The 26232-nt window shown below is 44.1% G+C and overlaps 1 protein-coding gene across 1 annotated transcript in view; it reads left to right on the forward strand.

Annotated features, from left to right (window-relative positions):
* The window catches only part of SLC16A2 (solute carrier family 16 member 2), a 93307-nt gene that overhangs the window by 42418 nt on the left and 24657 nt on the right, over positions 1 to 26232 (forward strand). Inside the window, exon 2 of the mRNA XM_048865410.2 lies at positions 25663 to 25807. Coding sequence (XP_048721367.2) covers positions 25663 to 25807 — 145 coding nt within the window. The remainder of the gene's footprint in view (positions 1 to 25662; positions 25808 to 26232) is intronic.

Here is a 26232-nt window from a genome sequence, read left to right on the forward strand (position 1 = left end):
GAGCCGGTGACCCAGAGCTCCAAAACAGGAAATGATATTTTCGATTCAAATGTGACCATTCGGAGGGGCGGATGTTTGGATGGAGAACGGATATTGTTTTGGGGGCAGCCCCCGCTGACAAGGGCAAAGCATGTCAGTTCAGCTGAGACAGAATTCATAAATCCTTAAAGGTATTTTCTGTAGACCCAGATGGTTTCAGGGGAGCTACTATCAGAGTTACAGAGAGAAATAATCTTGGAACAATTTTCCATAGGTCACACCACGGCCATAGTGACAGCAGTGGTGGAATTTAGATCCACTGGATCCAGAAGGAGAGGTTATTTGAGCCAAAGGAGGATTTTTTTTTAGCAGTTAACAGCATAGGGTGTATGTCATACAGTGACAGTCCTAGTTCCCTGTAGTAGGTGGCCATGGTGCATATACACACTAACATTTATATAGCTTTTAATCCAAGGATCCCAGAGCACCTTGCAAAGGGGAAGTAATTCTGTGCCCATTTTGAAGAAAGGGTGTTGAGAAACAGAAGTTAAGTGACTTAGCCAAGGGCAGTCAGTGGTATTGATGGTAGTAATCTAGCTGCCCTATAACAGTCCCAAGCTGTAACCACTAGACTCACTGCCTTATAACAGAGAAATAAGCACTAAATGTTGTTTTTCTGTATGTGGCAGCATACAGGCCCTTATTGGGGATCAAGACTGTTGAGCTGGGTGCTATACATGCATGATAAAAGTAAAGACATTTTCTGCCCCAAGGATTTTACGGTCTTTGCACAAGATAATAAGTGGATACAACAAACAAATGGGCAGGAGCTGGTGAGAACAAGGGAACAGTGAAAGGATGATGATGAGTATAATAAATACAATAATTTGCAACAGAGATGCTTCTGTCCTCTTCCTCCCATCTCAGAAACAAAAGCTTCTCTGTCGCTGGAAGAATACAGATGTTTTCAACTGGATCTAAAGAGTCTCCCAGCTCCTCCTCCTCCCCAAGCGAGTGATGCTCTGGCATATTTGCTCAGCTGAGCAATCTGGGCTCCAGCCTGGCAGATACTGAGTTGTTAGCTAGGTGAATATTAATAGTTCAGCAACAGGAGCTAATCTGCTGGTCCTCTAGGAAAGAGAGAAAATTAGGTTTGGAGAGGATTAGTGAAGCTCACATTTACTATTTGAGGCTTGAAGTACAAGTAACTTTAAAACATGTTCCCTTCTTGCAGAGCTACAGGACACCAGGAGGGTAAAGTGTTTTCTGGCAGTGCAGAAGAACGTTGTTTGCCAGCTAGACTGCTAATGTTGTCCCCCATCTGTCTTCTGCAGTACTGATGTCCCCTTCCCACTGCTTGATGCTATGCCCTTTGCAACCAGGTACAGACTCTTGCTTAGTGATCTGCTTACTCTGCATGGAAAAAGTTAGATTTTGGTTTCTTTGCCCACTCAGTCATACACCAGTGTACCTGTTCAGCTTCAGAGAACTGCTGGAAACTGCTACGAATCTGCTGGACTCTTTAGCTTCCCAGACCGTTCTCGAAGTGCAAAACTGATTGGTCAAAATTATGCTGATGAAGTGCTTGTCATGGGGTGTGTATCTAAGCAGGCAGATCAACTCCCGAACAAAATCTGTTTGACATCATTAAGGAAAAAAATGCATAAGGGCTTTTCTTGTTTCAGGGCCAGTGAAGCTGCACTGTTGTCAAACTGAATTTAGATTGACAGTCTCCTCATCTCCTTCTACAGAATCCACGCAGTACAGACAATTCCAGCTTCCCCATGCAGCTCCATCAGTTTGGCTGCACCATGTCCTAGAAAGAACTGCCTCTGAACAACCCTTCTCACCCCACACTCTCCAAGTTTGTCAGTGGAATATTGATACATCCTCCTGGCAGTTCCAGGAAATGCTGAATGCCAGTAAAGGGGTTGGTTACCACAGAAATTCAGAGACATTCACATTGTGTAAGAAAGAAGCAGTCATGGGAGGGTGCAGGGAAGGTCTTGTTTCAATGGTGGCAGGAAGGAGTGATATTTTGTTTTAATTGTGCTTTCCATTGAAATCACGTCTCTAATCTCTTCCTACTGTCCTGTGGACACTTGCTGTTTTCTTAGGCTCTGACTTAACTGCCTTAAGAGAGCCTCTTGAGATGGAGGAGAGGCATTTCTCTCTGTGCAGTCCAACTGTCCAGAGCTGCAGCTCTTCTGTATGCAAGTTTGGGTTGGCACAGGATCTCTTTTGGTGTTTCCATTAATGGTTTCTCTCCTCTTCCTATACCTGATCCTTCCACGTGCTCCTCCCCTTGGAGAGGAATCGCAACTTGTTGGTGATGGAATGTCAAGTCAGGTCATGCAGTATTTGGCCAATATGCTTAATAGACCTAAGAGACCTGTTCTTCTTTTACTCTCTACCCAACAATAATACAATTTGGAGATGGAAGGTGGTTTATTTTTAAGCCATCTCAACATCATACATTAATTCCTTGGTTTTCTCATTTTGGGAAGGGTCAAGTTGCTATTAGGAGCTAGCTACTAGAGCAGATCTAACTCATGAGCACAAAAACGACCCCACTTTATCGGCATCCTAATGTGCACATTACCGGGGCTGGGTCCACAGGTGGCTGCTCTGTTAGACGAGCTGGAAGGCAGCTTCTCCTGAAGCCAGTGAGGCACCTCCTACCTGCACGTCATTCATCAGAGGCTTTTTGAAGTGCTTTTTTCAACAGTGCATGTACTGGAGATTAGCACAAAATAAACATATCCCTCTATTTCTTTTTCTTGCCGTCAGTGCTGCTGAGAAGAGTGCTCTAGTGAGAGGAAAATAGAAAAGTTGAGAATCACATTGTTTTGGATTGCATGCTATAATAATTTTTTTGAAAAGCCAGACCAGGTAGATTATTACAGAAGTGTGACATTTTTTACCCTGGTCACACAGCATTTGTCTCCTTAGCCAAATACTTCAGTAGCACATTACTGTAGTATTCGTATTAGTTTATTCATTCTGTTTTGGGTAACTTTTTTTTTTTAAACATTTCTTAAAATATTAGTTATTCGAAAGAGAGAGAAATAATCCCTGGAATGATTTGGAATAAACCTGAGTTACATTAAGAGAGGAAAATTCTGCATTTTTTTGTTGTTGTCCTGACCTCTCTTGAGATGAGCCAGTGCACTCTTTGTTCTACCACCATCAGAATGGTTGGTCTGCTTGATGCATCATTGCACATGTTTGGTGACGGGTTGGCTGATGTTAGGAGAGTGGATGCACTTGGATGCAGTTGGGGTTGCCGTGGATGCCAAGTTTCCAAAGAGCTTTTGTTCAAGACTAGGGTGGACGATCAGCATGCATGAGGCTATATTAACTTGAAAAGGCTAGTGTGTAATTACCAGTTACCAAGACACATCCTGCATGGTCCTATTCCTCTGAAATAGGCAACTCTTGAAACAAGGAGTGTTTGTGCATCAATCCGGAGTCTGCCCTGCAGAGTTTGATAATCCTGTTTTCTCTTTGTGATTGTCCATTCTCAGTGGCCTCAAGCTAGAGCTGGTCAGGAATTTTTTGACTAAACATTTTTAACAGAAAATGTTGATTTGTTGAAACCCAAACTTTCCCCAATAATGATTAGTTTGACAGGAAGATTTCTCGGGACCAGGATGGAATTCCTCATCCAAATAAGAGATCCAGTCCAGAATAGCCAATAGCCCCTCTTCACCTGGGATTTGGGAGATCCAGGTTCAAGCCCTTGTTTCTGAATCAGGCTGAAAAGAGACTTGAACCAGGGTCTCCCACATGCCAAGTGAACACCCTAAACCCTGAGCTATTGGCTATTCTGGAGTGACTGTTTTTATGCAAAAAACTTCCAGAGGCCTAGTTCTCATTCTGATGCAGACTGAAAGCAAATATCTCATTTTCTGACCAGTCCTATTCAAGGCATTTATGGTCCAGGTCACTTTAATTCCACCAGTGCATTCTGGTTTCACACCCATCCACTCGGTACTGACCTCTAACTAAAACTCCTGTCCCATTGCATTATGGATCTCGTGGAAAATTTTTCAATGGATTATTAGGGGGGATCTCTGCTTTAGCTACTCCAGAGCCCTGGTTAGAAACTAGGAGAAGATCTTCTCAGGGCATTGCTGCATTCATGACTTTGGAAACACAATAAAAATATATGGGTCTGGTCTGGGCCAGCAAGCTGCCAGGTTGACAATCAACTAGGGGAACTACATGTTCCTAGTCTACACTTAAACATTTCACTGGCATAGCTGTGTCGGTTAGGAGAGGTGATTTGTTTTTAATTGAAAGAGCTATGTTGATAAACACCTTGTTGTAGAAGTAATGATCTGTAATTAACTGTGCTTATTCCAGTATAGCACTTGTCAGTCAGGGGAACCAGAATAATCTATACCAGCATAAGCACTTTTATACCTATGTGACTCTGCTTTCCTAAGGGGATTTGCTGGTGTAGCAATACCAGCAAAACCTTCCTAGATTAGATAAGGCCATGATCTGAAGGAAGGCTTTCACCTTCCAAGGGTCCCATTATATGTCTCTGTGAAAGGGAGGATTGGCCAGTATCTGAGCCTTGGAAGAATTGTCTTCAGAAGACTCTGACCTAGATGTGATTCCTTTCTTCTGTTCTGTCTGATTTTTCTCCCCTCCCTGTGGGAGAAGGGTTTTTCTCTCCCTCTCCCACCTCAAAAATTATTGTTGGCATATGACAGGCATAATTTATGAGTGTGAGGAGAGTTTAATGAAAACCAAGGGCTCGCTCTTCAGTGCCCTAGACCAGAAGAGCCACCTTTCCCTATCCTGTTCAGCATGCATTCCACTGTGCGATAGAGAGGCAGGTTGTTTGGGTTTTGTGTCCCTCTTAGATTAATTTGAGTTGATGAGAGCTACAATAGCTGTGGTGCAAAAGAATGTGGGACCTAGATGAAGGGTCTGTTCTCTCTCTTAATAGCAATAGTTTGGCAGGGAGTGAACTCTCCTGTCTCTTCCAATTTGGAAAAGTGTATGAGTTTGCACTCTGGCCTCTATCTGGCCTAGTTAGCACCACCAGCTAAGGCCAAGTGTCTGTTGTGCTGCTGGATTCTGTGATGGGGACAGTTGTCTGTTAAGAATTACGCAGAGGCTGTTGGTTCATTTCACATTGGCCGCCAGACATCTGTAGTGTCACTACTGACCTGCACTGGATTTGAACCATTGACCTAGAAGTAACAAGGCTCCATTTTTCTCATTGGCCTGAGAAACACATCTTTGATTTTCCCTGACGTGCTTCTGGAAGGAAGCCATGACTTTGCTTTTCTGGCAGACTGTCACAAAGGAAAAGAGATTATTATGCATCCAGAGAAATGCGAAGTGGCTGATTGAGGTGAGCCCTCATTCAGTAAATGGAAGGGGGAAAGTAAGTTCTGCTGTTTTCCGGGTTTACATGTACTGTGTGTAAATGCAGGTCCTAGAATTGGAGGAAAGGCACAATGTAAAAATCAATAGGAAGAATTATTCCCTGTGCTTTACATCTGAAGGTATCAAAGTGCTTCACAACGGGAGTAGCTATAATTTTGTCCCATTTTACAGATGGGAAAACTGAGCCATTGGGAGGTTAAAGGTCTTATCCAAGTTCACACTGTGAATCAGTGGCTGAGCTGAGATTATGGCCTGGTCCTAGGCTTTAACTACTACACCAGACTGTCTTCTTGCAGGGTTTGTCATGTGTTCTAGGTGGGGTCAGCCAGAAACCACCAAGGCTGGGAGATTCAGTTCCAAAACCAATAAAGATATCAAGCTGCTTTTTAAAGATTAATTCCCCCTCCACCTCGCTCTTTCTATCTCTCTGTCTCTTGTCCCACTATCCCTGTCCTGCCCTTCCTACCATCTTCCCTTTGTTTTTGCAAATATGTAGCTCTGCCCCACTGCAATAGCTTTTGGGGCCCAATGGTACTTTCTTAGTAAGTGGGTTATGGAAGGGGGGAATTAAGCATTATTATTTATTTATTTATTTTATTAGCATATTTCGTCTGAGGATTTCAAAATGTCTTGCAAACCTTAACTAAGCTTTGCAGCGTCATTTCATTGAAATGCAGCCACCTTTGGGGAGGAACGCTAACCGCTTAAACAGTGCACAGCAACACTACACCACACTTCAGGACAACAACTGAAGAGGGATAGGATAGTACATCCAGCTTGAAATTGCTAAACAATGTAGGTAGACAGGAATATGTGGGCAATCAGTTCTACACTATTGCACTTTGGACATGGCTGTTTACTTTTGTTTAAAGAAACAACAAAATATCAGATGCTGGAGAACAGTTAAAAGATGTGGCCAGGACTGAAGACAGATCGGGTGTTGCCCTGTTGTTTCTACGCAGCATCATTCCTGTTTTTCCGGGTCACCTCTCCTCCCTGTATTGAAGAGGCAATCTGAGGGGTCTTGCTATTTCGTTGCTCAATAACACCTGCTTTTTTTAAGAGCTAAATGGTGCTAAGGAAGGAGCAGTAAAATAGTGGAACTTGTTCCAGAATTCCCCAGTTGTTCAGTGCTTCCTGCTTGTCTGTCTCACAGCTGTCCTTGCTCACATGCAGTCAGAACTCGATCTTTTCAAGCCAGCCGATGGCTTTGCTATTCAGTTTCCACGGCTAGTGCTCGATCTATATAGGCTAGCCTGGGCTGGGATTGCTGAGAGACAGCGGATTCAGCTGCTGCAGAGAGGGTACTCATGTAGCTCAACACTGCCCCCTCTTGCCTCTTCGGTAGCAGTGGGGGGCGGGGGAGGGGTCGTTCTCCAAGGCTGGTGGTGTGCCTAGAATGTAACACTGGGATTAACTAGAGTGTAATGCATTAAACCATGGAGTTGCCCGGGAACAATTAATTGCAGCAAAGAAGGGCAATCCTGCCATCCATTTGGCATGCAAACAAAAAGCAACCATAGGAGCATCTCCGAGCTCAAATTGGGAGATGGAGGACTCCCATGGAGAGGAGGGTGAATGGCAATACTCAGACATAAGTGCCAAGCTAAACCATGTCCAGCTGAACAAAGTTTATACAGAGCTTTTAGATTACAGTTAACCTGTTATCCCCGTGCTTAGTCAAAGGGCGATGAAGTCTGTGCAGGTCATCACTTTTTAAAGGCTGTACCTTTACATAAGCAGTCTGCCATCACCAGGGGTTACTGCTGCCTTAGACAGTTGTGTAAGGATAGGGTCAGACAGCAGAGTTAATTATTACTGAGGCATGGTTGGCTCCAAGTCCTGTCTGACTTTGTCAGTGGGGGCAGCTACTCCAAAGGGCACATGCTGCTGCTGAGCGAGCACACTGGCCCCTGAGGGGGACAGGTACAATCCTAAAGCTTCAAAGGGGATGTCTGCACAGCAGAAAGACCCCACGGCAGCGAGTCTCCGAGTGTGGGTCAGCTGACTTGGGCCTGCGGTATGGGGCTAAAAATAACAGTGTAGCTGTTCCGGCTTGGGCTGAACCCTGGCCTCTGAGGCCCTCCCCCCTCGCCACATTTCAGACCCTGGGCTCCAGCAGGAGCCTGAATGTCTACACTGCTCTTTTTAGCCCCATAGCACAAGCCCCTTCAGACTGAATCAGCTGACCCAGGCTCTGAGACTCACTGTTGCTGGCCTTTTTTTGCTGTCCACATATCCTAAAATTCTAGCTGAACTCCAGGACCCTGCCTGCTCTCAAGGCACATTCCATTGAATTCCTGTAAAATACCATTCCCTTCCTGCAGGACAGGTTGGCATCAGCCACAAGGCTCCATGCCTACAGGTACCATGGTTGGATATGCTAGATTTGGCAGTCCTGCTGTGTGATGAGTCAGTGTCTGACTCTCACCCTGCCAGTATGCACAGCTGCCCCCGTAGGATTCTAGAATGAGCTTGTCAGGTGGGGTCAAACCTTTTTAAGCAGGTGGGTTTTGCAGTCACAACACACATGGGTTGTATCTGTCTAGGAGCATGTGCTGCTCTTTAGCTTCTTCTTTAAACTCTTCTCATCTAGTTCTCCTGGTGTTGGATGCCAGCTCCATTCCACAGACAGACCTTCAGAGAGGCTATGTTACTAGGACCCTGGTGAATCTGGGTACTTTGATCGCAGTTGCTACAAAAATCATTCTTCCACAGTGGAAGCAGTCATTCTAATTAATTGTTCATCGTTGGCTCCATTCCATCCTTGGGGCATTCCTACTGGAAATGTGTGTTTCCAAAAGGAAGAGGTTGGAAACATTTTGGGGAAAACATGAAACCCTGCTGATGACTTTGAGAACTGGAGTTGGTGAGAACACTGATGATTTGTGAAATAGGGCAGTTATGTTTTACTGTGCTGTAGAAATGTGCTTAGCACCACTCAGGACACAAATGAAATCAGGTCCTGTCCTGCCCCCAAAATGTTACAGTATACAAGGCAGAGCCAGAGTAGATGACAGACCTAGGGGCTCCGATAACTGACAGCAATAAATATTTTTTCAGTTTTCAACACCATCCTATAACGGTGGAGAATTTTTCATGTTCACAGAAACTTGGGCCCATAAAATTGCAATGGAGAATTTAGGGGCTGCTCTTGGAAAATCTGGCTTCAGAAGTTCCTCCCTTTTCATCTGCCTCATTCTCTTGCTTGATTCATTCTGCAGTGTTTCAGTTCAGTTCAGTGCTCCTGATATTGTCAGTCCATCACTGTGCAAGTGAATGATGATGATACCAAAGTGCAGAGAGAGGAAGTAACTGAGTGAGTGAATCTCCTTGGGGGAGCAGTCTGCTTAGACTGGAGATGTCTACTGACTGGGTGATCAGATATAATGGAAAAAGGAAATAGTGGTAGAGAGCATGTGATTAAAGCATAGGACCAGGAACCTGGACTGTCGAGTTCTGTTCCTGGTTCTGCCACTGACATGAGAGAAACTCCGCTGCCCAAACTTGTGTGTCTCTGGTCCCCATCTGCTTCACACAGGTACAGAAAGGCTGGTAAAGCTCTTTGGGATCTCAGGTTAGCAGGAGCATCAGAAATTCCCCATATTATAATACATAGTATATAACTCTTCACTCGGTGTCTTGCAAAAGACAATATTCCTGTCACTGTTCTTGACTTGGGCAGTGGTTCTTGTACTTTATTGTCTCTGGGGGTATATTTTGAAAAGGGATTTTGGGAACAGTGGGAAATAACATGTGAACAAGGAGGCTTTGCTCTGTAGAGGAATCATGTTGCTCTTCACTGATTTTGGTCAATTTCAGGGGGATTCAGTCTCCGCATGTCTTCAGGGTCTTTTTGAGTCTACTAAAGCTCAGAGAGAATCCCATCACCCAAAGCTACCAAACCTAGCTTGGTGCAAGATTACAGTACCTCGGGTTCCCCCACCAAGCCATAATTCAGCTCAGGCTTGAGCCTGAACAGTATTTTGAACTAATTTGGGATGATTTATAGTTTTGGGTGAAAACCATATGAACTGTGGTTTGGGCTGAATTTCTCTTTGGGGCTTTGGTCAAACCTAAAACTCAGAGAAAAATTCAGTGTGTGTGAACCTCATGTGAAAAGACCTCTGCACCAGCCTCTGGCCAAATGAAACAGCTGAGTTGTCTACATCTCTAGTTAAAGAGACCACAGCCTTGCGAATATTGGGGCTTATTTCTCACATACACTGATATCCCTTACTTAGTGGTTAACGTAGGCTGAAACAGGAGGGGGAGCTTGTACTAGAGCCAAGGAAAGAGGGAGTCGAGAGGGAACATTGCTTGTCCAAGCCAAGAAAAGGGAGGGAGCGCCCCCTTATTTTAATCTCTTTGGTAGCTGGGCTTCACCTCAAATTCCAGATCTGGGCTGTTCAAATGCCTGGAAGTGCAGGGATTTTCACATCTGTAGGGTTGATTTTGGGTTAACTCTAATTATTTCCTGAATCCTTGGGGTGGCAGAGATCAAGGGAGGAGGCAATTTGATTTCTAGAAATATAACTGAAACTAATATAGGCTTCTCGGTTCCAAATCCATAGGCTTTTGCAGCAGTTAAATATAGACAAACAATCCTGTACTTGGAGGATATGTGATGCACACTTGATATTTCAGTTTCTGGGAAGCAGTTTAATAATTCTTATTTGTCATAGGACCATGTAGTGGTGGTGATGGCTAAAGTCTTTAGTGCGGTAACACCCCTTCTATGGCTTTCACATTCTTCCTTAATCTGCTGTAATTCCTCCAAGAATGGGAGGTTGAAAATAGTTCTTTAGTCCTTCTTGGTCTCATGCTGACTTTCAGCAGGGTGGGTTTGTTTGTTTGTTTGTTTTGCTAAGGAACAAACTAACAAGCTACAAACTAACATGGATGTTTGTAGATTTGAGTCAAAGCTGCAAGAAAAAATCCAGTCGAATCCATGTAATCAGTTTACCATGATTAGTAAACTGGCCGTAATATTAATTGTCTGTACTACCGTAGTGCTTAGAGGCACTATCAATGGCTTCCAGGAGTTTCTGAAAACTGGTCACCCCAATTTTGATCCATATTTTTTCATTGAGACCTCTGGTTTTAAGGTAGGGGAGTCATGACTTCAGGGCACCTGAACTTTGCTGCTGTTGAAACTATGTTGAAACAGTTCCCTTCCTGTACTTATGAGGCCTCATCAGTGTGTGACAGTGACATGCTGAGATGCCCCAGCATATGGTGGGCTGGTATCTTTTTTATGGGACATGAGTGGATTAGATCTAATGAATAAAAGAGATGTTGATGAATTACTTAGACCCAAAATGTGGGGTGTTTATAAGCTCTGTGTGCATGCCTGTCTTCTGAACTCCAAACACGACAGTATTGTACATGGGAATCAAAAAGTGAAGCTGACCAGATCATTTTCACTGGCCAAGTGGAGTGCTGTGTAAAAAGTAATCGGCCAGCAGCAAGAACACAGAGTAAATGTTCATTCCAATGTCTCAGTTTTAAATGGCAGATATTACCAATGACACATGCAAGGGCATTTCTGTTTGTTAAATAGGATTATTTATCTTGTCAGTTTCCCTTGGAGACAGAGACTGTGCCTTCCTCTTTGTCCAGTGACACACACTAAGCAATGAATCAGTGGCTGCCTTTAAGCAGCCACCTGTGGCACGTTGTCAGAACCAGATGGACTGTGTGTGTCGCCTCTTGCGGGTTTGCCATCCCCTTCTCATGTCCGAGAGTATCAGTATGCCTCTCTTCGAGGAAGACCATGCAGTGGGACCTTCTCTGCTTACTATGCTTGGGGAAGCCAGGTCTCTAGCTTCAGTTGAGAGCTAAGCAAATTAACATCCCCTTTGGGCATTAAATAACGATGGGAACTTCCCCCAGGGTGGGACTTTGGGCTTCCCTTACCAATATGAATGCTCCCCCTAAAGAGCCTGGATCAGCTCCCACTGCAGCAGACTTTGCATTGAGCCCTGAGTGCTCTTCATGTTTTGCTTCCTGGAAAGGCAGATGATGTGCTGAAGAACATCACAGCACAGACTTCATCATGTGCACTGTGCGATTGCAATAACCTTGCTATTTTTTTAAAGGGGAACAAGATGAAATAACTATTAAAGTCTAATGCTGATGATGAAAGCATAATCCCAACTATGCATATAAAATGATGGCATCTAAATTAGCTGTTACCACTCAAGAAAGAGATTTTGGAGTCACTGGATAGTTCTCTGAAATCATCCACTCAATGTGCAGCAGCAGTCAAAAAAGTGAACGGAATGCAGGGAATAATTAAGAAAGGGATAGATAATAGGACAGAAAATATCATGTTGCCTGTATATAAATCCATGGTACACCCACATCTTGAATACTGTGTGCAGATGTGGTCGCCCCATCTCAAAAAAAGATATATTGGAATTGGCAAAGTTCAGAAAAGGGCAACAAAAATTATTAGGGGTATGGAATGGCTTCCATATGAGGAGAGATTAATAAGACTGGGACTTTTCAGCTTGCAGAAGAGACGGCTAAGGGGAGATGTGATTTGAGGTCTATAAAATCATGACTGGTGTAGAGAAAGTAAATAAGGAAGTGTTGTTTACTACTTCTCATAACACAAGAACTAGGGACCACCAAATGAAATTAATAGGCAGCAGGTTTAAAACAAACAAAAGGAAGTATTTCTTCACACAACGCACAGTCAACCTGTGGAACTCCTTGCCAGAGGGTGTTGTGAAAGTCAAGACCATAACAGGGTTCAAAAAAGAACTAGATAAATTCATGGAGGATAGGTCCATCAATGGCTATTAGCCAGGTTGGGCAGGAATGATGTCCCTAGCCTCTGTTTGCCAGAAGCTGGGAATGGGAGACAAAGGATGGATCACTTGGTGATTACCTGTTCTGTTCATTCCCTCTGGGGCACCTGGCACTGGCCACTGTCGGAAGACAGGATACTGGGCTAGATGGACCTTTGGTCTGACCCAGTAGGGCCATTCTCATGTTCTTATGTTTAGTTTGACAGTGGTTAGCTAAACAAAGGTATTTTATGGTTGGTGAATTTTGATGCCTCATTCTCCAGTCCAGAAGTTCCAAGTTATATGAGATCCCAGGCCCACTTTGTGCCCTGATCTCTATAACGATATAATTAATAAGTTGTCGTAGTTCCATCTTTCTTCCTTAGAGTTCTCTGTGTTTAAACACCAGCATAAGAGCTGGCTAATCTCTCCAGAGGGAAAGCACATGGCTTAGGTAAGTGCAGGAACGAACTAGTGGTTAGACTTCATCATGTGCACTGTGCAATTGCTGGGAGATACCGTTTTTAATGGTATTCAAGCAGAGCTGTGGGGGAGGGTCATGGGAGAGCCAGGCAAAAACATCAGGTTTGAAAGCTAAGCAAGTTTGGCTGGAATGTGATTAGAAATGCAATGGGTTCTTTTAAAGATCCACTTTTCAGCCATATGTGTAGCTGCTGAGCTGGCGTTGATGAAGGCTGCTCTTTCCTCCCAGAACACTGGGATGGGACAGGAATACGCAAGTAGGAGAGGAGGGATGGGTTTATGGTTGGGGTTCTAGGCTGGGACTTCGGAGACTGAAGTTCAGTTCCAAGCTCTGCTACAGACTTTGGCTATGTCTACCCTACTGCGGTAAGTCAGCCCACGCTACGCAACTCCAGATACATAAATAACATAGCTGGAGTCGACGTACCTTAGGTTGAATTACCACGGGGGGTCGATGGGAGAAAATCTCCCATCGACTTACCTTACTCTTCTCGTCGGGGGTAGAGTACAGGGGTCGACTGGAGAGCGATCTGCTGTCGATTTGGCAGGTCTTTACTAGACCCGCTAAGTCAACCGCCGGTGGATCGATCTCAGAGCGTGGATCCCTGCCATAGTGTAGACTTGCCCGCACTGTGTAACTTGGGGCAGGTCACTTGGTTTCTCTGTGCCTCAGATAATAGCACTGCCCTACCTCACATGAGGATGAATACATTAAAGACTGTGCTTAGATACTCTAGTAATGGGGCCACTTTAGATAGGTGAGACCCTCTATTGAGGGGATACATTCAGACTCTAGTTATAATGGTGCCGCTTGTTGTGTCACACTGTGTTTGCTGATCCAGGATTAAAATAGTCTCTGTGTGTGCCGCCTTCTTGACTTCCATGGAGAAGTAATTTTAAAAGGGCCCAAGTATGGGAGGCCTATTTATCCACCTTTAACCCTTAAAAGTGCACAGGGAATATTTGGTAGGAAGCGGGGGAAATGCATTAGAAATTAGAATTGCAAATGGTATACAGCTGTTCCACCACCTGTGCCCAGTAAATACAGAAGCCCTTCAATATGCAACAAGGGAGGGGATGATCCACTGTTGTACAAAGAAGGGGATTTTAACAGCTGCAGAAGTATCACAACGCCCACTGCTGAAATGCAGAGGTCAACTGAATAAAAATGTGTGATGGGCACACAAGTGTTGAGCTCAGTAGATGACCATCATTACTAGCTGGGAGGTGATGATACAATGCAGTCTCCTATGATAGCATAGGATGACCAGATGGGCATTGCACCCAGGAAATCGTGTAGCCATCCTCATTGTTTGCCAGATATATGTGTAGTTGCAGTGCTGATCACTGGTTCAGTGGTCATGTGCACATGGCCAGTATAACATCATCTTGAGTTTTTGTAGCTTGCACGTTTTTTCCCCTGACCATATTGTCCAAGTTGTTTCTTTATTGCACTTGCAATTTGTGCCATAGGTAAGGCTTTCAGGTGTAGAATACCAGCAGTCCTTCATTTCCTCCCTTTTCCTATTGGTCCTTCAGATTTGATTGTATCCATCTGTTCCAGCAAGGCCGCGAGCTACCATACAGTGGTAGCATTAAGGTACCAGCAAGGATTCTGGTAATTCTCCAGCAGAGTCTCAGTGTGTGTGTCTGTCTCTCTCTCTCTCTCTCCTCCCCTCCCCTCGCCCCCACCCACTATGAGGAGAGAAACAGATGTGGTTAAAAGAAAAGGAGGACTTGTGGCACCTTAGAGACTAACCAATTTATTTGAGCATGAGCTTTCGTGAGCTACAGCTCACTTCATCGGATGCATACCGTGGAAACTGCAGCAGACATTATATACACACAGAGAATATGAAACAATACCTCCTCCCACCCCACTGTCCTGCTGGTAATAGCTTATCTAAAGTGATCATCAGGTTGGGCCATTTCCAACACAAATCCAGGTTTTCTCACCCTCCACCCCCCCCCACAAATTCACTCTCCTGCTGGTGATAGCCCATCCAAAGTGACAACTCTTTACACACTGTGCATGATAATCAAGTTGGGTCATTTCCTGCACAAATCCAGGTTCTCTCACCCCCCTCCCAAAAACCAATGTGTGTGGTTTTTGGGAGGGGGGTGAGGGGGTGAGAGAACCTGGATTTATGCAGGAAATGGCCCAACTTGATTATCATGCACAGTGTGTAAAGAGTTGTCACTTTGGATGGGCTATCACCAGCAGGAGAGTGAATTTGTGTGTGTGGGGGGGTGGAGGGTGAGAAAACCTGGATTTGTGTTGGAAATGGCCCAACCTGATGATCACTTTAGATAAGCTATTACCAGCAGGACAGTGGGGTGGGAGGAGGTATTGTTTCATATTCTCTGTGTGTATATAAAGTCTGCTGCAGTTTCCACGGTATGCATCCGATGAAGTGAGCTGTAGCTCACGAAAGCTCATGCTCAAATAAATTGGTTAGTCTCTAAGGTGCCACAAGTACTCCTTTTCTTTTTGCGAATACAGACTAACACGGCTGTTACTCTGAAAGATGTGGTTAGTCACACTGAGTTTAAAAATGGGTGCACTCCTGAACTTGGAAGAAGTTTGAATGCAGACCCAAGCTTTGCACATCAGGTCCAAATAGAAAACACACAAGAACAGCAATACTGGGTCAGTGGTCCATCTAGCCCAGTATCCTGTCTTTCGACAGTGGCTAGTGCCAGATGCTTCAGAGGGAATGAGCAGAACAGGCAGTTATCAAATGATTGGTTCCCTGCCGTCCAGTCCCAGCTTCTGGCAGTTGGAGATTGAGGGACACTCAGAGCATAGGGTTGCATCTCTGACCATCTTGGCTAATAGCCATTGATGGACCTATCCACCATGAACTTATCTGATTCTTTTCAAACCCAGTTATGCTTTTGGTCTTCACAACATCCTCTGGCAATGAGTTCCGCAGGTTGACTGTCCATTGTTAAAAGGGCCCAAGTATGGGAGGCCTATTTATCCACCTTTAACCCTTAAAAGTGCACAGGGAATATTTGGTAGGAAGCGGGGGAAATGCATTAGAAATTAGAATTGCAAATGGTATACAGCTGTTCCACCACCCGTGCCCAGTAAATACACCCGTGCCCAGTAAATATAAGGATGAAGTACTTCCTTATATTTGTTTTAACCCTGCTGGCTATTAATTTCAGTGAGTGACCCCCGGGTTCATGTGTTATGTGAAGGGCTGAATAATACTTCCGTATTCACTTTCTCGACAGGATTCAGGATTTTATAGACCTCTATCACATCCCCCTATAGTTGTCTCTTTTCTTAGATGAACGTTCCTAGTCTTTTTAATCTCGCCTCGTACCGAAGCTATTCCATGCCCTTAATCATTTTTGTTGCCCTTCTTGGTATTTTTTCCAGTTTAATATATCACTGTTAAGGTGGGGCAATCAGAACTGCATGCAATATTCAAGGTGTGGGTGTAACAGGGAGTTACATAGTGGCATTATGATATTCTTTGTCTTGTTATCTCATACATGCTGGGCCTTGTTACCATGGGGTGCAAAGAGATCAGTCTAAGCTTTCAGGATCCTTTCGGACCCAGGCTTTGTACGTCCGGTCCATCTCTGCATTGAGAATGTCCTGAAAGGAAAAGCCCACTCTAGTCAAGACACGGTGCTGCTGTTTCAAACTGCAGCTTCTGATTAGGGCTATGTTTGGAGCCCTGTTAAATGGTTTTAGTGATTTCTAGTGCTAGAACCAGATTGACAGCTCTAGAGATGGAAGCCACATAACATGTACTGCATAGGCAGCAGGGGCAGGAGGGAGGCCTCTAGGACTGAGAGTTCACTCTTCATTGCCCATTTGGTCCTTCACCCACCTACTGAGACTGCCAACCCATATGGCCAGATAGTGCCAAAGGGTGGGGTTGGGTTTGACGATGTCTGCTAGAAACTGGACTGAGTTCCTCCAATTCAGTGGTTCACAACCCACAGGCTGCTTGCGGCCCAATCAGCACACAGCTGCAGCACATGTGACATCCTCAGGGCAATTCAAGTAGTATGTATATCATGTGGATGCAGCCGCATAACACACACAGTGCTGCATATGTGGCCCACAATGGTAAATAGGTTGAGAACCGCAGCTCTATTTCATTTCATAGAGGCCACCAAGCAGCCAGCAGAGTGCTGCTACTTTGGGTTATGACTTCTTGGGGCTGGCTACAGGTGAAAAGGTCTGTCCAGATCTCATTACCAGTGCCTTGAACTGCCAGCTTTCCTTTATAAATTAAAGTACAGATAACCTCATATATTGAAACCTGTGTCTACAAGAGTTTCTTTTCCCTGATATTTGTTGCTGTTGCTGTCACCAGTTTGATTACATCAGGAGCAGCAATGATGAGAGCACCAGTGTAGGCATAATTCCAAGTGATTGTTGGCCTTCAGCACCGTGTCCTCCTCTTACTCTGCAGAGAGCAGGTCTACATGACACAGCACCTAAAACATTGACAGCTGCCAGCATCTTCTGAACGCTAGCCTTCCCACCCTGTCTACCCATGGTGGTTCTGCACTGATGGAAGTAAAAGTGGGAAATTTTAGGACAAGCTTTCAAGCTTGGGACAAGCTTTTCAAGCTTAGGACAAGCTTTCAAGCTTTCAAGCTGAAGTCACCTACCAATTCTTGAGCAGTCTCCCATGCTATAGTCAGAAAAGGAGGTCTCTTCCCTTTGTTTCTCTGGAGATTCATTTATAATGAATAAAAAGACTAGATTTAGTGTACCCCATGGTTAGTATTAATGATGTTTTTCTGAAAGCTTTGCAAACAATGAGCTCAATACCAGAGGGAATTTGGATCCTTGTCTGTAAATGACTACAATATTTTTCCTTTGTTTCCTGTCCTGGAAAAATCATTTAAGACTAATTTTCTATTGTGCAACTTACTAGTCTTGCCCTGTGCCTGTTGCAGTTCCATTCCTGGAAGCAAGAGCTGTTACATTATTGAAAGCCTGATTCAATTAAGTCAGAAAATGGGGGGACGTGCACCTTTTTAAAAAGTGGTTTTCCCTTTTGGAATAGATAGTTAGAAAGAAATGGAGAAGAAACTACGTGCCCTCCCTATCATGTGATTTAGAAATCCCCTGCAGATTTAACCTGCGGAGCAAGCTTTGCCTTTTGCTGTAGCAGATTTCTCTTGACCGTTAGCTCCCTGTCTCCTGAAGAAGAATGGATTTTGTGATTCCTGTTAGCAAACGTTTCAAACACAAACATTCAGATCCTGTTGGAAACCACCTTCTTGATCATCAGTCCCAGGAATGGTTGGACCCTGGAGACTGAGCTCACCTCTCACGTTGAGGGGTGTTTACCTCAGGTCAGGATTGAGTCATGTTGGCATGTGGGGTGGGGGGGAAGCTTTCATGTGCACTGCTTGTCCTGTACCTTGCCTACTGCCGTGCACCCCATTCAATTGCTCACTGCAGATTTTCTGCGTTCCCCTGGGCTCTGATGATGATGCTCTGTTGTTTGCACCCTGCACTGGGTCCATTTCCCACTCCATTCCTATTAGCGTCGACGTGGGGAGGAGCTTTTTGGAAGCTGTTGATGCCCTGTTGGCTGCTGCATTGCCATTCTGTGGTTTGACATGCAAGAGGGCCACTGGTGGGACTGTTTCCTTGCAGTGTTCTGTATTATGCTGCCCTCTTTCCGGATTGTTGGAGGATATCCCCACGTGTTCCTTCTCCAGCTCCATATTCGGGAGAGATCTCATCTGGGCGCGCTGTGATTTACCCACCAAACACCCTGAGCATCAATCTAAGACCATCACCTGCTGTGGAGAAAGTTTTGTGCTGTGATTTGCCCTCATGGGCAGCCCCAACCAGCTATCCACATTCTCTTGCTGCTGTTCGCTTTCCCCCTGTAGGTGATTTTTGCCAATCATTAACCTGGACAAGGCAGCAGGCATCTTTAGCAAGGTAACTTTTCAAAGAATTCAGACTTTGGTACTCTTTTTTTAATGAAAGTCACCCCCCACATGGCTGCTGGTTTATTATCCTCCAGTGGAAACTATTGTGGCTGTTGAGTAAGAACGTACAGCCGCAATTTGCTTTGCATGTAATTTGATACCAGAGGCATCAACACATAGCCAGCAATTAGAACCTGACAATAATTTGGTTGCTGACTCTACCAGCTGCAGTGTTGCCAAGCCCACATGTTAAAAATGTGAGTTGGTCCCCAAAAGATCATTTGATTGGCTTAATTTTTTTGTGTGAGAATTTTTGTATTGGTTGCAAAGGCATCTTTTTGTCTGGGGAAGAGGCAGATTTTGACCGAAAATCTTCATCAGGAAAACACATGCTAGGCCTCGTTCTCAATCAGTGTTGGGGATCAGACTAGAAACCATCAGGATACTTTGTTTAATGAACTTGCATCCACGTGCAACGAACACTCCGTTTCAGCTCTTTTGTATCTATTCCATTGCATCTGAAAGGCCAAGGGACACAAATGAAAACGTCTTAATATATTGAAATTACCTTTGTATTCTCATAAAACGTGTCCCGTGTCACACAGGGGGCTTTGCAAGGACACGACAGCTTACAAGGTTCTGCCTGTCAGTAGAGCATTGTTCTCTCCACTGCCTTCATGCGCACACTTTGGTAATATTAGTCTTGTTTTCAGAATCGCACAGGGTGTCTGTTGGACTTGGAAGATTCTGAATGCCCACCAGTCAGGCCTTTCTTCTCTCCAAAGGCTGACTCCAAAATAAACCCATTTACCATTTATTCCAGTAAATGTTTGAGCCTGAAAGGCCTTGAGACTGATCCAGTCTTAACCCAATTCCTGTCCAGATTTTGCACAATACTTAAATAAATTCCAATCTAGCTTTAAATTGGGTTTTGTCCAATTTTTGTACAACATACTTTATGCTCCACTGGAACGTGCTATGTTGTTGATAAGATTCCATTAGGGTCCTGAGGATTGTGTTTATTTTACATATATTACCTGATGGATTTTGGGGGTGGAGTAGGAACTAGAGGCCTAATCCAAAACCCACTGAAGTCAAAAGCAAGACTCCTATTGACTTCGGGGGGGGGGGGGGCGGGGGTCTGGATCAAGTTCTAAATTCACTAAGATTCTTGAGAGCTGCCAAGTGAAATCCTGGCCCGTGCAGCGGACTAATAGATCCCAGTCTAGTGCCCACTGAAGTGCAGGATGAATTTCCTGTTAATGGTGCTACATGGGTCCCACAGAGATCAGCATTTCTAGACTGTGATGACCCAGAGGACCAGAACAGCTAAGACTCCGTGAGAAGCTTAATTCCATTGTGGAGAGTTTAAGATGGATTTCCAACAGTCAGTTCTGCTTTAGCTCGTACAGTAATGATAATGGACAGATACAAACACAGCACAAGAGCTGGTTTAGTGACATTCTAACAGTTGTGTTACTAAACAATGTGCTGGACACTTTTTTTTTTAACTAATTTTTTCATCATCTTTGACCTTTCACTGTGACTATCCTCTGACCTCTTGCTGAAATTAATAAGGCAAAACCGCCTCAGTTGTTGGACCCAATAGCCATCTTCAATTCAGTTGTTGCCTATCACAATGAAGGGCTCAGCTCTACTTAGAATCATAGAATCATAGAATATAAGGGTTGGAAGGGACCCCAGAAGGTCATCTAGTCCAACCCCCTGCTCGAAGCAGGACCAATTCCCAGTTAAATCATCCCAGCCAGGGCTTTGTCAAGCCTGACCTTAAAAACCTCTAAGGAAGGAGATTCTACCACCTCCCTAGGTAACGCATTCCAGTGTTTCACCACCCTCTTAGTGAAAAAGTTTTTCCTAATATCCAATCTAAACCTCCCCCACTGCAGCTTGAGACCATTACTCCTCGTTCTGTCATCTGATACCATTGAGAACAGTCTAGAGCCATCCTCTTTGGAACCCCCTTTCAGGTAGTTGAAAGCAGCTATCAAATCCCCCCTCATTCTTCTCTTCTGCAGGCTAAACAATCCCAGCTCCCTCAGCCTCTCCTCATAACTCATGTGTTCCAGACCCCTAATCATTTTTGTTGCCCTTCGCTGGACTCTCTCCAATTTATCCACATCCTTCTTGAAGTGTGGGGCCCAAAACTGGACACAGTACTCCAGATGAGGCCTCACCAATGTCGAATAGAGGGGGACGATCACGTCCCTCGATCTGCTCGCTATGCCCCTACTTCTACATCCCAAAATGCCATTGGCCTTCTTGGCAACAAGGGCACACTGTTGACTCATATCCAGCTTCTCGTCCACTGTCACCCCTAGGTCCTTTTCCGCAGAACTGCTGCCTAGCCATTCGGTCCCTAGTCTGTAGCTGTGCATTGGGTTCTTCCGTCCTAAGTGCAGGACCCTGCACTTATCCTTATTGAACCTCATCAGATTTCTTTTGGCCCAATCCTCCAATTTGTCTAGGTCCTTCTGTATCCTATCCCTCCCCTCCAGCGTATCTACCACTCCTCCCAGTTTAGTATCATCCGCAAATTTGCTGAGAGTGCAATCCACACCATCCTCCAGATCATTTATGAAGATATTGAACAAAACCGGCCCCAGGACCGACCCTTGGGGCACTCCACTTGATAACGGCTGCCAACTAGACTTCTCCGCTCCTGTGCATACCAGTCCTGTGACTCTAAAATATAAGACCGGTTTCAGAGTAGCAGCCGTGTTAGTCTGTATTCGCAAAAAGAAAAGGAGTACTTGTGGCACCTTAGAGACTAACAAATTTATTTGAGCATAAGCTAAGTGAGCTGTAGCTCACGAAAGCTTATGCTCAAATAAATTTGTTAGTCTCTAAGGTGCCACAGGTACTCCTTTTCTTTTTGTAAAATACAAGAGTTAACTATTCATCCACTTGTCCCTATCCTCATTTGGTGTTAAACACAAACCAGCATTAAATAGGCCTCAGGATTGGGAGCCAGCAACTTCTCGTGTTCTACTCCCAGCGGTGTCTTTATGATCTTGGACAAGGCACTTAACCAGTCTCTCCCTCACATTCCATGTCTGTGGAACTGAGATAGCAACAACACTTCCCTGCTTCACAGGGACGTCGTAAGCATTACCTAGTTAATATTTGTAAAGCACTTCGAAAACAAAAAGCACCCTGGACGTGTTAATTATTATTATTACCTATTTTATCTCACTGTTATGTCAGAACACTATTTTTTTCCACTGCATATGGTAAGCAGTTTCTCTAAGGTGGAGTAATAGAGTAGGGGAATTTTTTGTTACAAATCTAGTATAAATTTTAGTTAAACAATGCCTCCCTTCACAAGTTACAATTTTTAGAAGTTCAAAGCTGAAGCTGCTGATTCTCCTGGTTGAGGTTTGTTTTGAGCTGGCCATGTGAGTCTGAATTTTGAGCAGGATTTTTATACCAGTTATGCATGTATAAATCTGGAGTAATTGAGATCAGAATCTGGCCCATTTAAATGTAATACCTGGTTTTCTGCTTGCATTTCCATGTTTCTCAGATTAATTTCCCATAATAACCACATCTCTCAGCAAATTTCAAACATGATGGGGCTGTCAAATGTTTTACTGGCTTGGCTTAAATAGAGGGAACATTTCCTGAAATATATTCTCCAATTTAATGAGTCTTTTTCATTCTGGCTCTTCCCCTCTGGCCCTCCCACCCTTTTCGTGGTTGTTTTGGATAGCTCTTTGGAATGATGCCGTCTAATCCTATTAGAAGTACATTCGTTACACTGTGCACCTTGTTTATAGCCAAGAGTATTGGCTATAGAGGGAGATCTCTCCTTCACTCTCTCTCTCTCTCTCTTTAATTTTGTTTTGTTCCAGTGCCAGATGGGAGTATTTTCAGGCTGAAGTGAGTCCTAGAGAACTCCTGCTGTGCCTCAGTTATTCTTCCCTTAAAGGATTTTTCCTCTATCTCAATTTATTGTCAGAACACTTTTTTGAATAAAATGGTTGTTAAAAACTTATCATTTGAAAAGGCCAGCTGTTCTCAGGTCCCGAGAGTGCCTCTTTGTGTCGAGCTTTTTAGGAAAGAGGAAGAGGATTGTTGGGGGGAGGGGGGGCTGGGAAGGGTGGCGCTATCTTTAACTTTCTTTTTGTAGGGACCTGGTTATTTTCGGAAGCTCTCTCAGCTATAGAAGGACCAGTTGTATTGTACTTCTTTGGGTTCAGTTGTATGCCGGGATGAAAAGATTTGCAGAGCCCTCACTGCAGGTGCAAGCAAATCCTTACCTGCTGAATACTTGCTGAAGTTTGGCTTGGAGTGTAACTGGGACCACTTGTGTAGGGGAAGTTTCTTGTTTAGTGTCACAGTCTTAAAAGTTGCACTGTGGAGTCTGGTGCCCAGAAGTACATGACTCTGGAAGCTGCCATAAAGAAGCTTATTTCCACCAGTGCAAACCACGGTGATTTATAAGAGAGAGCTTTCAGTAGTTTTAAGACCTATATTGCTGCATGCTATCATGATAATGGACACTACCCTGCATTCAGATATGGATATATGGAAGGTACTCAAAACTGTGCACTTACTGAGTTTCTGTGGTACTCAGGAAAGATCATTCTACGGCTGTTGATCAAATACTACAGTTCAGTATTGTGGAAATTCTTTATTTTCTCTTAAAAACACTTAAGAAAGTCCATTTAAAAATATTAACAATACAGAGTTAAGCACTCAGAAGTCCGAAAATGGCAGTGTTGTGCGCACAACCTTAAGTTTGCCCCTTTGTGCAGCTACTAGATCTCCTTAGCTGGTGTCAACTGGTGTCAGTACATTGAAGGAAATTGAGCTACACCAATTTATACCAGCTGAAGATCTGGCCTGTTGTCTCTAATTACATAATTGCACATTGTATTGTCTCTCTCTTTTGGCAGGACCCCTGCCTCATTCATTATACAGGTTGGCCAATGAATGAGGCAGGGGTCGGTGCAGAGACTACGGGAAAGGAGACCACATGGTCAGCAATTAAAAATGTAATTTCTTATGTCTGTTTTGAACAGCTGTTTAGCTCATTGCACACCATCTGACCTGAACATTGAACGAGGCAGAGGTGCTGCAGAAAGAGTGGCATGTGATTATGTAAATAAAGACTATCATAATTCACAGCCATAAGGTGTCCTAAATTAAAACTAATTTGCTCTTTTGAGTGCTTTATTTCACAGCCTTGTTGTTGTTTTATGGAATAAGGCATATAATATCAACCTGATTTCTGACTAATTTTGTATCCCATAATACTTCTTTTGATAGGTAATTCTATAAATAAGAGCAGCCACCTGCGTTTACACTACCTAGAATAAAATACCAATGGTTTTCAATCCTTATGCATAAGCTAGTCATCAGCTGAGGTCCAAAAGAAACTCCCCTCTCCCGACTAAGGAGTGCAAATATTATACAGTTATGTGCATTATGGAGGGGACTTGCATCTCCCGCTACATCATCCTGCATTTTCCAGTGGCCACTGATCTGTGCCAGAGTGGCAGTTTCTATATTCTCTTCCTTCTATCCTCAGAAAGAACTCTGTGCTCCAGACAGGAGACCTCCTCATACAAGGGTTAATGTATTCTGCAGTGCATTTCTTGTTTGGTTCTCCTCACCATTTATGGATGGAGGTTTTTTTAATAGGTAGCCTTTCTATATCTTCTCTTTTAAAGAAAGGATGGGTTTAAAGAGACCTTTAAAGACATCAAACCTGACAGGCCCAAAATCTTTTTCAGCAGCAAAACCTTTTTTTAAAAAAAAATTGTAATTTCCTCCAGATTTGTGTAAAGAAAGATGGAAAATAAAAGGCCTTCCAACAGGGCATGTGAGGCAGTGTTAAATCCTAGGTCATCATGGTCCTGGTCCAAAGTGTACTGAAGTCACTGGAAAAATGCCCATTGATGCCAGTGGGCTTTGGATCATACCCCTGACTAAAGTCTTTCCTATGAAATCAGGGGCGTTGGATTTGTTTTGTGATAATGATCTTGTTCACACATCTTATATGGCTTTGTGCAGGTACTGTTCATCGCCTTGTCTAAAACAAGGTGCATTCCTTGGAAGAAAACACTGGCAAAAGATTTGTCAGTGAGCACAGCCCCAGACCATATGTATGTGTGGTCTGTTTATTACTCTTGGACCAAGCCAACATCTCTTGGTGGGGCTCAGACCTTTTTCTCTTAAGTTTTGCCATTTTTCTGTTTTTTTTGTATCTGGTTGATGTGTCATTTGAGTATCATTAATTATTTACTAGCTTATGTTGTTTAGAAAATTGATGTTTGCTGTAATTAAAATCTCTCAGTTGTTCTATGTAGGGTACATATTGTTGCTAGAGTAGGAAAGAACATTGCAATTAAAAGCCATCTGCAGTGACTTCAGAAAACCCTTATGTCCAGGAGGGAAGTTTAGAAATCTCTGGCCCTTTAGGAAAATGAGTATTGATGGATAGTAACTGTAGCTAAAATATAGGGCTGAAAGCCCTCTGCCTTCAAGAAGGTTCCTAGGAGTTGAGGGTGCTTAGTACCTCAGGATACCAAGCCTGTAAGTGTCAGAGACTAGGAAGATCTGATGTTCTCTCCTGGGTCTACGTGGTTTTTCTTACCAGTCCAGAATATTTTACGGACAGAAATCATAGCAGTGGAGACATCAGTATAGTGACTACAAGACAGGCTAGATAAATGGAGAGGAATCTGGGTTGCCTTACTAGAATACATAAACCCAGCAGAGGTGGATACAGCATAAACCTAGGCACACCTCCCTCACACAAACACCTACTTGTTCTATCCACACAACAGGTACAATGAGGTCAATGACAGTGCAAAGCTCTGTACATGCCAGGCTAGCATGCCTCAGCTATGGCCAAAAGAGACCATGTCTCTTGAAAGAGTAGTGCAAGGATTGGCTGGCTGTGCAATGGAGATAGGCCACTCTACTGAGACTATCAACAAAATCCCCCTCCACTGCCATCTGCATTGGTCTCTCTTTCATTGGCATATTGTTTCCAAAGCAGTTGCTGATCTTCACCTCCCTTTGTTTCTCTTCCTAGCGCTGGTTGGAGCTCTGGCCATGGGGATGATTTTCTTCTGCTCGCCTATTGTGAGTATCTTCACCGACCGGATTGGCTGCAGGACGACAGCAGCCTCGGGGGCAGCCATCGCTTTTATTGGACTCCTTTCCAGCTCTTTTACGAAGTAAGGCTGAAACTTGCTTTAGGTGGCATGTAACTTTCTGGCAAGCTTTTGTTGTTGACAAATCTGGTGCTAGTTTATTGCTGCCTTTTGGCAAGGATCAGGTGTAGTGGAAGAGGGTGCTCTCCCTGCGCTTGCCACAGCCTGCCTGCACACAGGGAGTTACTGTCCAAATTTAATCCCCCTTCCTGAAGTTTTTCTTTCTTTGTCTTAATGAGACACAAACCTTAGCCTGAATGTCTTTGGAACTTGGCTGTGCCCAGGATTTCTCCCTGCAGGTCTGCTCCTACGTCTCTCCTCTATCACAGGTTCTCAGCCTTTTATGCTCCTGAATTGGAATGTGAGACCTTCTGGTCTGACTTGCAGAATGTCAGCGGAACAGCTTTGCACCTCCACGCATGGTGCTAGAACCTGAGGTACTGTCACAA

The sequence above is a fragment of the Caretta caretta genome, chromosome 9 (assembly GCF_965140235.1).
Source record: "Caretta caretta isolate rCarCar2 chromosome 9, rCarCar1.hap1, whole genome shotgun sequence".
Lineage (NCBI taxonomy): Eukaryota > Metazoa > Chordata > Testudines > Cheloniidae > Caretta > Caretta caretta.